At 36.5% G+C, this 17,899-nt stretch overlaps 1 protein-coding gene across 2 annotated transcripts in view; it reads left to right on the top strand.

The window, feature by feature from the left end:
• LOC137641604 (C2 domain-containing protein 5) overlaps positions 1-17,899 on the top strand; it is a 202,801-nt gene that overhangs the window by 160,199 nt on the left and 24,703 nt on the right. For both annotated transcript variants that reach the window (XM_068374324.1, XM_068374323.1), the window contains 5 exons: positions 6,654-6,767; positions 7,098-7,310; positions 7,960-8,173; positions 9,897-10,117; positions 16,643-16,768. In XM_068374324.1, the coding sequence (XP_068230425.1) occupies positions 6,654-6,767; positions 7,098-7,310; positions 7,960-8,173; positions 9,897-10,117; positions 16,643-16,768 (888 nt within the window). The remainder of the gene's footprint in view (positions 1-6,653; positions 6,768-7,097; positions 7,311-7,959; positions 8,174-9,896; positions 10,118-16,642; positions 16,769-17,899) is intronic.

Genomic DNA, 17,899 nt, shown 5'->3' with positions numbered 1-17,899 from the left:
TAATTGTTAAGTGGCTACTTTCCGCTTGGTGAGGATAGAAGAGACTTTTCAGCCATGGTAAGTAGCTTTTCTAGGTCGTCACTCCAAAATCAAACCATTTTTCTCTAGTCTTGTGTAGTGTCATAGCCTCTGTATAATGGTCTTACACTGTCTTGGGGTAGAGTTCTCTTGCTTGAGGGTGCACTTGGGCACACTATTCTATCTTATTTCTCTTCCTCTTTTTTTGAAGTTTTTATGGTTTATTTATGAAAGATCTATGTTAATGTTATTACTGTTTTTAAAATATTTTAAGTTCATTACTTCTCCTGTAGTTTATTTATTTCCTTGTTTCCTTTCCTCCTTGGGCTATTTTTCCCTATTGAAGCCCTTGGGCTTATAGCATCTACTTTTCCGAGGGTTGTAGCTTAGATAGTAATAATAATGATAATAATATGATGATGATAATAATAATAATAGTAATGGAAGCTTTTATCGAAATCTTCAATCTTCAAATCCTCCCTTGTTCAAAGAACCCCTTCTGTTTCCAGCTTATTTAAACAAGGCAGCCAATGGTAATCGTTAGAAATTAGAGATTAAAAAACTTTTATTGAAAAATATGATGGAGGAAGTTTTAGATCCATTTGTAGGGTTTTACAATAGGTTGTCCATACTGCCCAAAGTGTTTGGGGCTGGGGAAGATTGGATACTTTTAAAAGACTTGACTGAAGCTTACTTTCACAATCCTATTCAACCAAAATCAATTAAACATATTTGGTTTATAAACAGGTTGAAAATTTACCAATTCAAATGCCTATGTTTCGGTCTCTAGACATCTCCTCAAGTATTCACCAGGGTGATGGCTCCCATCTCAAAGTAGCAGAAGTTTATGGGGCATCAGAGTTCTGTTATACATCGACAATTGGATGATTTTGAGCACATCTTTGGAGGAGATTCAAGCTCAACAACTTTAGTTATTTGGGTTATAGAAATGGTTAGGAGTCTTGATGAATATAAAGAAGTCATCTGGTTCCCTCAATGGATTATATATTTTACCACTCCCTTGATTTGTTGCTTAATTATTATTTCATTCATTAACAATGAATACATTAAAGATTTCAGTGTTGCATCGGCTATTTGCTGGTATCATTTGGATAATTCAAGGATTTGTTAAGCATGTGTCAAACATTTTCCTCACATAACGATATATATAAGGAGATTAAAAGTGAAGAATAAGGGCAAAATTTCTTAGTACTGGAGTATATTTATTCTCAGTTTATATATTATTACCCTTTGAAATTTGTCTTTTCAAAAGGTCTACACCACCTGCACACACCTGTCTTCTTTGTCTACATCGTTTCCCACTTCTATGTGGGGTCGATGTTTCTGGTCAACTTTCTCCATCTACCTCTGTCCCACACCTCATCACCGGTTAATCCCTTTGATTGAAGGTCATCATTGATACAGTCCACCCTCCTTCGCTTTGGTCTCCCTCTCCTTCTTGTTCCCTGTACCTCCATTTCCATCACTCTCCTCCCAATGTACTGTTCATCTCTTCTCATGACATGACCATACCACCTCAGTCTACTTTCTTGGATCTTATCTGATAGTTTTCTAACTCCTGTGGTACCCCTAATTACCTCATTCCGTATCTTATCTCTTCTTGTCACCCCACACATCCATCTCAACATTTTCATCTCTGCCACATCCATCTTCTTCTCATCTGTCTTCTTTATTGCCCATGTCTCCGCTCCATACATCATTGCCAGTCTCACAACTGTCCTGTGTACTTTACCTTTCAACTTAACCCCTATTTTCCTGTCGCATAGTACTTCACACACTTTTTTCCAATTCTTCCATCCTGCTTGTATTCTGCTTGTATTATGCTCACACCTGTAGTATGCTCAAACTTGTTGGGCATATTAAAGACTTCTGTCTTACTTCAGATATAACACTTATGTAAATTACTGTTCCTTTTAGCAAACAATTCCTTGAAATGTTGCAATACTGTAATTTAATTTCAAATTTTAAGGAATTCACCTTTTCCTCCCCATCACCTAGTTTTCTTTCCAAAGAATCTGTTTCACTTAATTTATTTTCAATTGCAGTTTACACTTACAGTGGAACCTCTACATAAGATTGTCCCAACATACGAATTTTCCAACATCCGAAGTAAAATTCGACCAAATTTCTGTCTCGACACCCGAAGTCTTGCTCCAACATACGACATAAATCATAAGCGTACGCGTGGAATTTTCTCGAAAGCGTCGATTGTAGTTTCTTGTTGACGCCGCTAGACGGCAGCACATCGGAGGGACGCCAATCGAGCGTCGCCTTGATCAGTCCTCTCATCTCGTGCGCATCGTGTGGTTGTTCTCTATTCGCTCAGTTATTAACAGTGCTTTTTATCTTCCTTTTTCACGTTTTGTTTTTGTAATCATGGGTCCTAAAAAGCTTAGTTTCGGTTCAGGAAGTAGTAGTGGTGAGAAAAAGAAGTCAATGCTTTTATTCAAACTAAAAGAAGAAATAATAGAAAAGCATGAGCGAGGTGTGCGTGTTAGCGATCTGGCTAAACAATATAGCCGGAATATGTCTACGACCTCGACGATCCTAAAACAGAAGGCAGCCATTAAAGCAGTGAAACCTTCGAAGGGGATCACGATTATATCTAAACGTCGTAGCCCTACCCTGGAAGAGATGGAACGCCTTTTGTTAATATGGATAAAGGACAAGGAGATTGTTGGCGATACGATCACTGAAACGATCATTTGTGAGAAGACCAGCGCTATCTATTGTGACTTGAAGGCGACGGGCTCTGGGGGTGACGCGGGGGAGAGTTCAACCGATCCTACGACGGAGGAATTCAAGGCGTCTCGAGGTTGGTTCGAGAAATTTAGGAAACGGACCGGGATTCATTCAGTTGTTCGGCATGGAGAAGCTTCAAGTTCGGACACCAAGGCTGCTAAAGACTTAGTTAAAAAGTTTGAAAGCATCGTGGAGGAGGAAGGCTACGTAGAGCAGCAGGTTTTCAACTGTGATGAAACCGGTCTGTTTTGGAAAAAGATGCCTAGTCGAACATACATTACCGCTGAAGAGAAGAAAATGCCTGGACATAAGCCAATGAAGGATCGGTTGACTCTTGCGCTTTGTGCCAACACTAGCGGGGACTGCAAAATTAAGCCTTTATTAGTTTACCATTCCAAAAACCCTAGGGCATTTAAAGACCTGCTACATGTTCTATGGCATTCTAATTCTAAGGCTTGGGTCACTAGGCATATCTTTGTGGAATGGGTAAACGTAGTTTTCGGCCCTGCTGTCAAGAAGTACCTTCAGGAGAGGAATTTTCCTTTGAAGTGCTTGCTTTGTTTGGACAATGCACAGGCTCACCCCCCAGGACTCGAAGATGATATCATCGACGAATACAAATTTATCAAAGTGTTGTATCTTCCACCAAATACCACCCCTATTCTCGAGCCCATGGACCAGCAAGTGATCTCTAATTTTAAGAAGCTCTACACCAAGCACTTATTTAAGCAATGCTTTAATGTCACGCAAAGCACCAACTTAACTTTGCGTGAATTTTGGAGGAAACGTTTTAATATCGTGCACTGCTTGAAGATCATAGATCAGGCTTGGGAGGGAGTAACTCGTCAGACACTGAATTCAGCTTGGAAGCAGCTTGGCCTGATGCTGTTGCTCCCAGAGATTTCGAAGGTTTTGGTCCCGAGAATGAACCTGTGCTTGCCGCCGAGGAAGACGTCGAAGAGATTGTATCTCTTGGCAAGTCTATGGGTCTGGAGGTGGATGAAGATGACATCACCGAACTCGTCGATGAGCATCATGAAGAGCTCACCACCGAGGAACTCAAGGAGCTGCAAACCATGCAGCAAGATGAGTTCCAAGCGCAGTTGAGTGAGTCTGAGGAGACCGAGGAGGTAGGCCAAATCGGATGTTAGCATTATCATCAACACGTGGTTGATTTCATCGACAAGCATCACCCACAGAAACTTCAGGTTTGCCGTGTAGTTGCGCAGTTCGATGATGTTTGTTTAACTCATTTTAGAAAAATTCTCAAAAGCCGTACCAAGCAACTTTCTCTCGATAGTTTCTTTAAAAAAATCTACGAAACGGTCTAGTGATCATGATGAAAAGAAAGAAAGTGAAGCAAGGAAAAGGCAGACCGAATCGAGTGAAAGTGATGAAACTTAAAAATAGAAAAGAAAAAAAATGTAAAAAAAATATAAAATTATAAAAATGGAAAAAAAAAATTAAGCTAAGTCAGGTTAAAGTTCACGTAGTGTAAGTTAGAGTAAGTTATTGTACGTTATCGCAGTCGCCGTCTCTACCTCCTCGCTGATCTTCCGTCTCCTCCTGCATAGCAGTCCCTACACCTGCGCTGGTCTGTCGCTAAGGTAAAGTGTTAATAAAAACCCGTTTTATTTATTATTTCTTTATTAATATTCTTTTTTTTAGATATTTCTGTACTATTCAATTGTATTAATGTTATGTGTAATTATGTGTAGCAATTTATTAAGGAGTTATTATGGGTTTTTAGGCTGAGGAACAAATTAAACAAATTACAGTGTATTCTTATGGGAATATTTGCTTCAACATTCGATCGTTTTAACATACGAAGCAGTTTCTGGAACGAATTAAGATCGTATGTAGAGGTATCACTGTATGTTTCTACAGTATTCGCAATACATGCTTTTGGTGGCTTTCTTTTGGGCTTCTCCTGGAGATGCCCAAAAGAAAGCTTTTATGCCCTGTAATATATTTTAATATTGTAAACATTGTGTAAAAATTATCCATAATAGAAGCATCCTTGTGTGGAGAACCAATTGTTACTTCTATTCAGAATTTTGGGGAATATTGATTCTGTGTTTGAATACAGATTTGGTATAAACTGTTCAAGGTATCTACTACACTAGAGGGGTAGGGTAATCAAAAGGAAAGAATCTGGCAATGCATATTTTAGGGTAGAGTAGACCTCAACATTTAACTATCTTCGAGAGAGAAGCAATATGAATGCCAGGTTACTATAGAAATAAGCAATTTTATTATTAGAATTATGTTTCTAGCGTATGCTTTATAATTTGGAGTTAAGGTTGAAGTGTCTTTAAAAAGTGAAACAACTTCATAAAATATCTTTCTTCCACTCCATTGAATAGTTCCCAGGATCTTGCCAATTTGATAGGAGACCACCTCTCATTATAGTTTTGACATTTTACAATATTTATAAGTGTGTCAACTCTTTATGCTTTGCTGCATTATCCTGTATAATGCCTCTACAAGTTCATAATTTACCTCATCTACTGTTGATACTTAGCTTCTCTTTTCTGGGTGTTGATATTTTAGATGATTATATTTTTACTGTTTTGTATTTGATTGTATGTATATATACTTGTATATACTGTAACATATACTGTACATAGGTAATTGAGATAATTAATTTTAATAAAACAGAGGATTTTTATTTATGAGACTGACACATTCTTTAGGAATACATTTTATAAAGTATCCATTGTATTTACTGTTGTGGTTGGAAAAGCAAGCAGATAGCCCGATAAGAGATATGTAAAGTACTAAATAAAGGGTTGAATATCTATTCTCCAAAACCTGTCTCACAAGTGTCAGCTAGTGACAAAAAATTGTACCATTTGTTGGTTCAAGTACTTGAGAACTACTGTGCTGCTGAAGACTTTTGAAAGCTTAAAGAGATTGTCCTGGAGGAAGAGAAGAACATGATTGTTATTATCAGTACTTGGTACTGTATTTTTCACATTTCTAGCTTGGTTGTAAAGACAAGTGCAGAATTATAAAACAAGTCAAAACTTTTATTTACTTTGAAGTTATTACTAATTAACTACTGTTATGACCTTTTTCAGCATAATATTGCAATTTTCCCATTAGATATAAAAAGATCCAGAATGACATGTCTAAAACATAACTTGCTTCCATGTTTTCTTTTGAAACCTTAACTAAATTCTTGCTTGCTTCCATTTGTCCATTTTAAACTGTCCATGGCTATTCATTAACAAAGTAGGTCCCCAAAGTAGATAATCTTATGCAAACTAGACAAACTAAAAGAAAATAGCAATAGATATTTGAATATATTTGAAGATGTAGGTGAGCATATTTAAACAATACTTTCATATATATTTGCATGTTCTTTCCACAATTATTTTTAAAGGAAACCGAATGTTTGGAGGGTAAGTAGTAGTGATGGTTTCAAAAAACAAGAAAATATAAATGTCTTGCTATTATAACTAATGTGTTTATCTTTATATGATATAGAAGTAATAAATAATGTGTGGGTAAAATAATTGTTTTATTATGTGTTCAAAATGCCAACAATGTGAATTTCAGATGCTTGTATATTACTAATTTGTCAATTATATGTTTTGTTGGAGAAATGTCATATATTGTGTGCCTGTTGGGTTTGAAAATTAATAGTAGTAGAGAACAAATTACTCCTACGTTTATTTATATATGGGAGGTGAAAGTAACATTTTTTGTTAAATAATTTTTAACTATCATTGTTAAATTATTTTTGTGTGTTCAGTATTACTTCACAACATTTGTTTGCCCAAATTCAGAATCCATCATACATAAATAATTAGGTGGATTGATGTAGCTAAGAAAAGATAACTATAATCTACTATGCTTCATTTTAGGATGCAATTTCTGATGACATGAATGGTGGAAGAAACTCGGATACTGAGGATTCTGATGATGATCATCCTGAAATTGATTTGTCATCTGGTAATAAAGACACATGTGTTCTAGAGGTAAGGTCGATTTCATTAGATGAGATGTTGAAGGGGACTGGGTTTGAGCATATTTCATTGATACTATATGATAGCACCTTCTCTGATCAAATAACAAAGCTTTGTGGTAATATGGTGAAAAAATGAGGAATAAAAAAGTAGTTTTGATGAAGAAAAACCTATTTTTGAGGACGTGCTGTGTGGTCTCTAAAGACTTTGTTGTAAAAGAATAGAACAGAGATTCCAATACAACATAAGTACCAAAGAAACAATGTATAAAGAAAAATGGTTTCATTATTTTTACACATCTGTACTTTATGATAAGCATGAACAATCTTTTTATCATTTTAGCTGGATGATAGAGAAGATGCTGAAATGATTGGACTGCTTGTTGAGGGCTGCACACCAATGCAGTTGGTAACAGTTTCCACGCAAGCACCTCCTGGTGTTCCCAGAGAAAGTATTGTAACCAATTTGCAGATGTTTACAAGAGTATGGAGAGCTAAAGTGCCTGCCGTCCTTAACCATAACTCTTTCAATCAATATTTTGACAGATTGCTCCAGGTAAGTTTACATAGAGGTTTTCTATTTTTTCATATTATTTCTGGTCAAGTATTAGCTATAATTTGCATTTTATCATCATACAACCTTATTCCCTTATCTTCCTATGGCTTCTACAATTAAATATTCATTTTCCTTAATTTTTTTCTGAAAAGAATCAATCCATTATAAATTTGGTAATGCTATTGCTGTGATACTTAATTTTTATATTTAAACTGTTCAGTCATGACATTTTTTTATTTATAACTTCAGAATATTTAAACAGGCCTTATGCATGTATCAGAAGTTCCTTTAGACCTGTGATGTATTATTAGAAATGAAATGTATTCATTGTTGAATTAGAAGTGTTATATACGCAAATTAGTCATCGGTAGTTTTATGACATCTCTGATTTTTCAAGGCTTTAGTTTTTTGGATGGTATTACATATCCTCATTTATTATGCACCTTTGTTTTGACTTTCCTAATATTTGTTATGAATGAGCAGGAATTAAACTCAGACCAATGTAATGAAAAGTGGCTGTTGATAACACTGAGCTACCATGACTTTGTTGCAAGGATTTCCTTTATCCCCTAAATGCAATGTAAGTAGAGGATGTAAGCAATAATTACATAACATATTTTGTCAAGATTTTCCTTTGCTTCTTTTTCAGAGTGTTTATTTTAAAGTTAGAAAGTTGGCACCGTGCATCATAGCTGGAATGCGAGTGAATGTAGAGTTGCCAGAAGAGGATGAACTTCAAATTAGCTTGTTTGGTATGGTTCTTGGTCAAGGGAAACCATTGCCTCCATTATCACAACTTCAAAATGCTACTGCTAATGCTTTGTCCACACATACAGATGGCATTATTAAAAAGGCCAAACAAGGTATGTATGGCTATTTTTATAGTTTACTGTCACAGATCAACTTCCTTGAGTAATGTTTTTAATTTGAAAGCTTGTATTAAATCAGTGTAGGCTTTGCTCATACGCAATATTAATCATGTTGACATTTCAATCGTAGATGTACTCCTGTTGTAGAGTTAGGAAATTCCATTGACTTGAACTCTTGTAATGTCACTCAATTCATGGGCATGCTTTGTGAAAAATGCCCGGAAAATAATTTTGGACACCATTTTAAATGAAATACCCCCTAAACAGAAGAGCCTTCTTATTTGAAGCCAACTACATTCACTGTATTGCTCTTGTGTTATACTTGGAATTATGTAATAATTACCTCACTTTGTATTTTTTGAAAGTCCCCAAATAATTATATCATAGGTCAGACAAAAGTTTCAGCAAAAAATACAAATTTAAGTAAATTTTTCAATAGAAAATTTGAATAAGCTTTTATGACTGACGAAAAATGGTCAACCATACCTCTCACTTCAAGCCACCTTTGATTGCCTTGTGAAACTGAGAGAACATTATCTCAGGAATGATGTTCTTTAGTGGGGTCTCCAATTCCAGTGAAGTGGGGGTGTGATACTATAGATAAGTCTGGTATGAGTGTTGCAAAAAATACTCATGATGAACTTGGGAAAGCAAATCTAGATTAATAATTAACCTTCCTAATCCAAGTGCCTGACCTTTGACCTAAAGTCTAAATCCCATCCAATTTAAACCCTCCTGGGATACATGGAATCACTGAAGTAAAAAAGTGGTCTTGCCTGCTAGCAGAATATATACAAAACAGTACCGACATAGGATGCTGTAGTGACATTTAATGCAAAATTGAAAGATCATAAAATGTTGTACTTGAAGACAACCAGACCTTGTCTGTTTTGATTTCTGAGGACATTTCTTGACATGACAATTATCTGCCCTGATTATTAACTGTTTAAGAAGTCAAAGATGTCTATTGCCAAGAGGTGTGATCCTCCAAGTTGTACTCTTACTTCAAAGACTTGGAAATTGGAGATTATTCTCTATACTGATAGTTGTTGGAAGTCGAAAGATGTCAGTGCTAGAATCTGGTAATTGTTTACTAGGCTGTTGTCTAATTTGAATACTGGTTGATCATCTAGCTGAAAAACTATCAAAGGCAAAAGAAAAACCTCATGAAGGATTGCTAAGAGTGATGACCTCATGGACTCCCAGGGATGGAGACAATACAAATAAGGCCATCTCCCTTGATTAATATATAGAAAGAATTAATAAAGTAATCCAAACTACCATACCCATAATTGGCTTGCCAAGGAGGGTATGAATATTTAGCAGAGACAGACATCAGAAAGTAAATGATGTCTGTTGAACATACAGTACATGAAAATAGCCTACCAAAGTGTGCATTGGCTAAATGCTAAAGTTGGAGAAAGCTACTTTGTGTTGGCTGACAATGTATCTGGGTCCATGAAAGAATATGCAACTGATGTGGTTGACTGATAACATTGAAAAACATATCAATGTAAGCTTATTAAAACTTTATACTGTGTTGATTTAATTATGGAAATATTTTATGTCAATAAGAAAATGCAGTTTTAAGTCTTTATATAAGTCCTAAGTAAATGATGTAATCAGTGTATTGAATTTATTGGAATATGATAAGAATTAAATGTTCCTGAATATTGCTCTTTGTGGCTAATCATATTTCTGTATTTCACTCCTAAAGATGACGGGGAAATGATCTTCAAAATGGAGGAATTATTACCAACCAGTGAAGAAAACATGAAGCCAAAAACTTCAATTCCACATCCTGTAATTTCAAAGCAGTCTGCCTCACCTGCTTCAAATGTCCCCTCAGTACCATCTGCAACGTCAATATGTTCTTCAACATCTTCTCAGAGGTCTTCAACAAGGTCAAGGAATGATCCTAAGTTTTCAACTTACCATGTAAGTGAAACAAAATCAAGTAGTTTTTCAAAACTTGATTTATTTTTTATGTTTTTTTAATTATGAAAAAGGGTGATTTATAAAAGTGTATTTGTTCTGACACTATATACCAACTTTACGCTCTTTACGTAGGAGTATTATTTCAGTGATAGCTGAAACCAGCTGTTGAAGGTTTTGCGAGGTGTAACTAACCTCCACTAGTTAGCAGAGGGGATTGGGTGGTACACCAACCGCCCTGGTCACACCAGAACTAGTAAACAACTGTCACTTTTTAATTTCTGCTTGGTGGAGTACAGACGTCTTGCTTCCCCATTAAAACCAAATAAAAATTTCCCAATATGCCTGCCTGATGGGATCTTAATTATGAGGGTTTACCCCGACAATGAAGGGCACCATTGCATCACTTTCATGTCGGCAGATGAGACCGATCCTCTTGGTCTCTGCTCTGCGTGTACGGGTCACTCCTGCATGCCGGAGTCTCCATGCCAGGTTTGACAAGAGTAGTTACCCTCCCAGTGGATGAGGTTTAACAGGCGATGGAAGAAGAAGGCTTCGAGGGATTGTTCTCCTTCGGAGTCATCCTCAAAGGGGAAGAAACTAAGCCATCGAACTCCGTCGGCTCGACCTTGCCATCTTGACCCTGTTCGGTCAGCTTCCCCTGTAGGTCGGTCAAATACGAGTGGCCCCCATGTGACTTGGGGACAACCTTACGTTCCAGAGGCCTATGTTGCTTCCCATAGCAAAGCAGTGCCTGCCGCTGCCATAGGGGAGTCTGTTACTGACGACTCTGTGCATTTACTTTGGCTTTCCTTGGGGCTCACGGGTTCCCCGTGCAAGGAAGAGTTACAGGAGGTCTTGCAGCTGGTAAGCAATGGGAGCAGACATTCACCCCAGGGGTCGACCCACCCCTCATGCACACCTAACCGTCTTCATCTCAGCACCTGCTCACCCAAACGTTCATTCTGTTTTGGCGGGCAAGCATGAGCAGTTGCTGACAAATACTCCTCGTAGTCACTTGTCGGGAGATCCCTCTGGGGTGAACCCTGGAACGAGCTTTAGCTACGTTCCAAGGGCAGTTCATAATGTAGAACTTCTGTCTGGGTTTGCTCAGATGGGGGGGAAACAGAGTGAGCTGCCCAGAGGTCAGCCTCCAGGTGTTGGACAACCTCCCCTGCCGAGGGAGAGTTATCCTCTTCCAGCTGTTGGCAGGTTTCCTTTCTGAGGAAGAGCTTCCTTTCGCCAGCCTCTGTTCAGAGGTCACAAGTAGCTCCAAGCAGTGTGACGGAAAAATATTCTCAAACATATTGAAACAATATGATCCAACAAACTGGAGCAAGTCTGCGGAAAACATCATCAAAATATTAGAAGAAATTCCACAGAAGATCCAGGGGATAAAGAGACTTATAAAGAAAGTTTACATCAATCAACACATTCCATTCAAGAACAATAAAAAGTCCAATATGGTGAATGTGCTGATTGATGCGTTGGAAAAAAGAATGCCTAAATGGTGCAATACATGTAAGATGTGGTATAGTATTCTTAACCCGCAACAATTATTAAGGAAATGCGTTGTATGCCATGTACCAACACATCCTAATTGTGCTGAAATGCAACAAAAAATAAGTACTAAAGACACAGAGGTATTCCGCTCATCATGCTTAGTATGGATAGAAAATATAATTAAGTCGAGACTGAATCTGCAAATAGGTGAAGAAGTAGAAGAAGAAGAAGACGACGAAGAAGAAGAACAGAAAAATTAACAGGATATGTGTAAGGATGCAGAGGAAATCATTGATACAACATTTAATGCCATTCAACAGCATAGTAGAAATAGAATATCCTATGGAAACAAATAATAGACCCAAGAGACTCTACCAGGACCTACATACTTTTAGGGAAGAGCAAGAAGAAGAAAAAAAAAGAAAAGAAAGATATAGTCTGCAATTCACTGAAAAGAGGGAATTGCAGATATGGCGAAAGATGCTACTACAAGCATCCAAAAATATGCCATAATTATGAAATATATGGTAAATGTGCGTATTTAGACAGATATGGAGACGAAAGCAGAGATCTCCATCCAAAAATATGCAAAAACCTGAAAGAACGAAAAGGATGCAAATTCAACAAAAAATGTTGATATATGCATCCTGCAACCATGAATGAAAGTCAGAAAACTCAGCAAACAGAAAAGAAAAATGAAACAAAAAAAGAAACAAAAAAACAAGCCGAGTATATACTGTGCTATGCACAAAAGGCCCCAAGATATGATGCCTTTCAACCTAAATATGTACAATTAGAGCCCAACTACAAAGAATGCATCTATAATGCCAGGGGTTGGTGCAGATATGGGGATAATTGCAGGTATACACAAAAATAAATATGAAGGCGAAAGAGCAAATATAATAGAAAAGTTGGATTTTTATGGCAGAATTCCTGGAAATCAGAACAGGAAGGAAGCATGTGAGAATCCATATTATTACCAATATTAAATAATGGGGATGAAACACAAACCATAATAGTGATGAATGCGCAGGGTTTAGTCACGAGTAACTCTAAAAGAAGTTCTTAGAAGAACTAACCGAAATTGAAAAAATATGTTAAATACTGTATAAGTGAAACATGGTATTCCCAAGAGACTGGCAGTGACGACCAGATAAAGGGTTTCCAAACATATAGATCAGACAGAACAAATAGGAATCAAGGGGGAACTGCAATATATGGAAGAGACATAAATCAAGGAAAAGTCTGTGAAAAATACAGCAGCACAATGTGAATTGATTACGGTAGAATTTTAATATGAAAAATTAGTGAATATTGCAGTTTACAGACCCCCAAATACTAAGGAGTTTGACATAATAATAGAAAAAATAGATGATATATGTAGAAACCATAAAGGCTGGAATATACTCCTATCCGGAGATTTTAACTTTCCTTTCGTGAATTGGAAAGAACAGATAGAAGAAAGTGGTTGTATATATACATATAAAAAAGAAAGTAATAGTAACGCAGAAGATAAGAGACAGTTTGTAAAGCTTCAAGATATGCTATTAGAACATAATATGCAACAAATAAACCACATTCCAACAAGAAGGGACAAAGTCCTAGATTTAGTATTTGTGAATGAGGTGAATTATGTTTAAGAAATAATAGTGTATAACACGGGAATTTCAGACCACAATGTCATAGAATTAATAGTCCATTCCAAAGCAAGTGAACGCAGAGGTAAACAAGACACAAAACAATGGGAAGGATATGGAAAATATAATTTCTATGGTAAGAATATAAAATGGTCAGATATAAATGAAGAATTGAACAAAGATTGAAAAAATGTATTAGTAAGTGGTAATATACAGGTAAATACATATATATTATGCAAAATACTGGAGAAAATCGTTGAAAAATATGTACCGATTTAAAAAAAAAAAAAAAAAAAAAAAAAAATCAGATATGCTTACCAAGAGACAGAAGGATCTTATTTCAGAAAATTAGAAAGTGATAGAAAAATCTTGCAAAAGAAAAAAATGTATGGAAATAAAAAGTAAAATAGAAAATGCAGAAAAAACATTATACAATCAAAGGAAAATGAAAAAAGGGACTTAGAAGAAAGGACACTTCAAAATATCAAGAAAAACCCCAAAGTAATTTACTCCTATGCAAAAAAGATGAATAAAGGGAGATTAGAAATAGGCCCTCTAAGAATGAAAGGACGGTTACGAATAAAAAAATGGAAATATGTAACATATTAGCAGAAAAATATAAGAGTGAATTCACGCCAAGAATTGCAAATGAGAATAATGAAACAGAAATGAGAGAAGAAAATAGTGAATATCTAATAGATATAGATATTAATGAAGCAGATATTGTGCAGGCTATAAGCGAAATTAAAAATGGATCAGTGGCCGAGCCAGATGGAGTTCCAGCGATTTTGTTAAAAAAATGCACTCGCTATCGCGAAGCCGCTTGCAATACTGTTAAGACAAAGTGTAGATATAAGCGAGATATATGTTAAACATAAATTAGCATATATAACTCCTATTTTCAAAAGTGGATCAAGACTAGAGGCAAGTAATTATAGACCAGTTAGTCTAACGTCACATATGAAAGTGTATGAAAGGGTAATAAAAAAGAAAATAATGAATCATTTGGTTAAAAATAATTTGTTCAATATAGGTCAACACGGTTTTGTGCCCGGAAAAAGTACACAAACCCAACTGATAGCACACTATGAAAACATATAAAAATATGATAAATGAAAAAGACACAGATGTGGTATATCTAGATTTTACAAAAGCCTTTGACAAGGTAGACCATAATATATTAGAGAAAAAAATGAGAAAGCATAATATTAAGAGAAAGGTAGGAAAATGGATTAAAGAATTGCTACAAAACAGAAAACAGATAGTGGTTGCAAATGACTAGAAATCAGATGAAGCTCGGGTAATATCTGGTGTGCCACAGGGTACGGTATTAGCTTCACTGCTGTTTGTTATTATGATCTCAGACATAGACTGTAATGTTAAAGACTCTGTAGTGAGACGTTTCGCCGATGACACAAGAATAAGTAGAGAAATTACTTGTGATGAAGATAGGAACTCATTACAAAGAGATCTAAACAAAATATATGAATGGGTGGAGATAAATAGGATAGTATTTAACTCCGATAAATTTGAATCATTAAATTATGGAAACAGAGACAGAATGGTATATGCATAAAGGGGACCTAATAACGAGACAATCAATCAAGGAAGCAATTAAAGACCTTGGTGTAATGTTAAACAGGAATATGTTATATCAATGAATTATGGAAACAGAGAAAGAATGGTATATGCATACAGGGGACCTAATAACGAGACAATCAAACAAGGAAGCAATTAAAGTCCTTGGTTTAATGTTAAACAGGAATATGTTATGCAATGACCAAATAGCAACACTGTTGGCTAAATGTAAAGCAAAAATGGGAATGCTATTGAGGCACTTTAAAACAGGAAAAGCTGAACACATGATTATGCTGTTCAAAACTTATGTACGTAGTACACTCGAGTACTGCAATGTGATATGGTACCCACACTACCAAAAGGATATTGCACAAATAGAGAGTGTACAAAGTTCCTTTACTGCTAGAATAGAAGAAGTTAAGGACTTTGACTACAGGGAAAGACTGCAATTTTTAAAATGATACAGTCTAGAAAGGAGAAGAGAACGCTACATAAAAATACAAGCATGGAAACAAATTGAAGGAATTACTGAAAACATCATGGAGCAAAAAATATCAGAAAGAGCAAGCCGAGGTAGATTAATAGTGCCCAAAACTATACTGTACCAGGAAAACTAAGGAAGGCACACAGGACATTAATCCACTACGCACCAGCATCGATAATGCAGCGACTATTTAATGCGCTGCCAGCTCATCTAAGAAACATATCAGGAGTGAGTGTAGATGTGTTTAAGAATAAGCTCGATAAACACCTAAGATGCATCCCAGACCATCCAAGACTGGAAGATGCAAAATACATCGGAAGATGCATAAGCAACTCTCTGGTGGATATACGAGGTGCCTGGGGGAACCCAAACATAGAATAAGGCAATAAGGCAAAGCATTCTTCTGTAACAAGGAGATTTGCCAATATGCAAAAGAGGTCGATTGTCCTTCCCGTCCATGGGAAAGACGGCCTTCATCTGAGCAATCTCCCCCTGGGGATTTCACCAATGGCCTTCGGATTCATTCATACCCCACTTCATCACATTGGAGCACAGACTTTTGGAGCTGGACGACGATGGTGATAGGCGGTGGCTTGCAATCCCGCCTCCTCGCCGTTATCATACAGCGTTCATCGCTATGGAGACCAAACTCTCCGGAGCTTGTGCCTTCAGTTTCTACATCCAGCGAGGTAGTATCCCCTGCCTCATTGGTCACTCGCAAGTGCTCAGCAGTTGCCTGTTCTTCCTCTTCCTTACAGGAAAGGAAGGGTCAACTTTTCTCTTTGGGGGATAAGGCGAGCAAGAGATTTCCTTTCTATGACACGTTAGCAAGGGATTGGACTAACCGAATTCTAAGGGGCGAGTCTTGCACAGCGTTACGCACCCTACCACCTAGCGAGGTGGTTGGACGAGCTCGTCTGCCTGACGTATGGTATTACTGTATTGGAAGAGTCTCTCCGTCAAGACTTGCATGCAAAAGAAGCAATGTTTAGAGCTCAGGCGAGTTCTATTTTGCTAGCGTGCACAGAACAAGCAAGCACAGGTAGACTACACTTTACAGGTAAACTAAACTTTACCTGTGCGAGCTGAGAAATGTGAGCACAAGTCTGACATCAGAGTAGGCGGGGCTACTTGCCCGTGTTAGCCACCTATGTTTAGCTACCTCATTAACCATTTCTATAGCCATTCTAGCTCATCTGAAGACAATTCCCTATATTTATAGGACTTGGATTTGTATACTTAGGAAAAATATGTAATACTTTTCTAAAATTTCATACAATGAATATAATTCTAATCTTATGATGATTTGATTTTATATTTTTACAGACATTCCCAAGGGAGAAGTATGGAGTAGAAATCACACCCCTGTCTTTTATACCTGGAGGACGAATCGAGCGTCACCTAGGAAACCTAAATTTTTTCTTCATTAGAGAAAGTACAAGTATTAAAGAGGTAATCAAAGCAATAACCAAAGTGCATATTTTATGTCTTGATGTTCTTAGATACATGTAAGATTACTGGACTGATATTTTGGAGGTCACAGTTTTGGGGGAATTGAACCTCAATCATTACCATACTGTATTAAAGATATGCCACCACAGAAATTTGTGGTTTTCAGCAACTCCAAAAGGTTTACAGCAACCATTCCAAACTAAAATTAAAAAAATACCCTTGCTGAACAAATTAGGTTTTAATTTCACAATCTTTTAACATTGAAAAAATATGTTGGATTCCTACCCATGTAGGCTTTACAGAATATAAAGAAGCTGATTAAGCAGCCAAAGCTACAACTACCGGTACTAATGACCAGCTCACATTATCATCAATGAATGGCAAAATATAAAGAAGATTGAGCCTGACAGTACCAAAAGGAACATCACACTGAAGCAATTTTGACTTGTCTTCTGCCTCAGCCAAGGAAATTCAATACACAGTTCACATGACCCAATCCTTATATGTACAGAATGTTTAGAAATATTAACAAATAAAAACTTGTTACTGTGAATATTAGGAAAATGAATCAACAACTAATGTCATGTAGAAATAAGACCTATAAAGAAATTGTCAAAACCTCCACCATAATCAAGATATTCAGTTATGTCGTTAAAAAGTTATTTTCTATTAAATTAAATCTAAAGTCTATTTAGGCAAATCATTTTATGCCAGCCCTGTGAGGGCCAAGTATTGTACTTTGTGTTTAGAGTAGGGTATTTGTAATTCTTGCTGGCGATATTTTTTTTTTTTTTACTCTGCTGTGCTAGATGTGTTAGGGCTGTATTGCGATGTTCTCACAATACAGTATTTGATTTCAATTAGTAATGAAGTGCACAATGAGGTTAATATAAAAAAGTAAATATTCTTTGGAATCTGTGTTGCAGATAGAACTTGTTAATTACTTGGGTGTTAATGATAAATGGTCTTTAAGAGGGTGTTAACATTGGAAAAATTATCCACTCACTCGAGCAAGGCATGACTTATGTCACTCCCAAGACAGGTAATCCTGCTTAAAATTTGAAAATAATGTAAATTTTTAAGAATTTTTTTTTACCAGTTGCAAGTAACTTGATGAACTCATGGATGAGG

Source organism: Palaemon carinicauda, chromosome 5 (genome assembly GCF_036898095.1).
Source record: "Palaemon carinicauda isolate YSFRI2023 chromosome 5, ASM3689809v2, whole genome shotgun sequence".
Classification (NCBI taxonomy): Eukaryota; Metazoa; Arthropoda; class Malacostraca; order Decapoda; family Palaemonidae; genus Palaemon; species Palaemon carinicauda.
The sequence above is the reverse complement of the archived record's forward strand: the minus strand, read 5'-3'. Positions and strand labels throughout refer to the sequence as shown.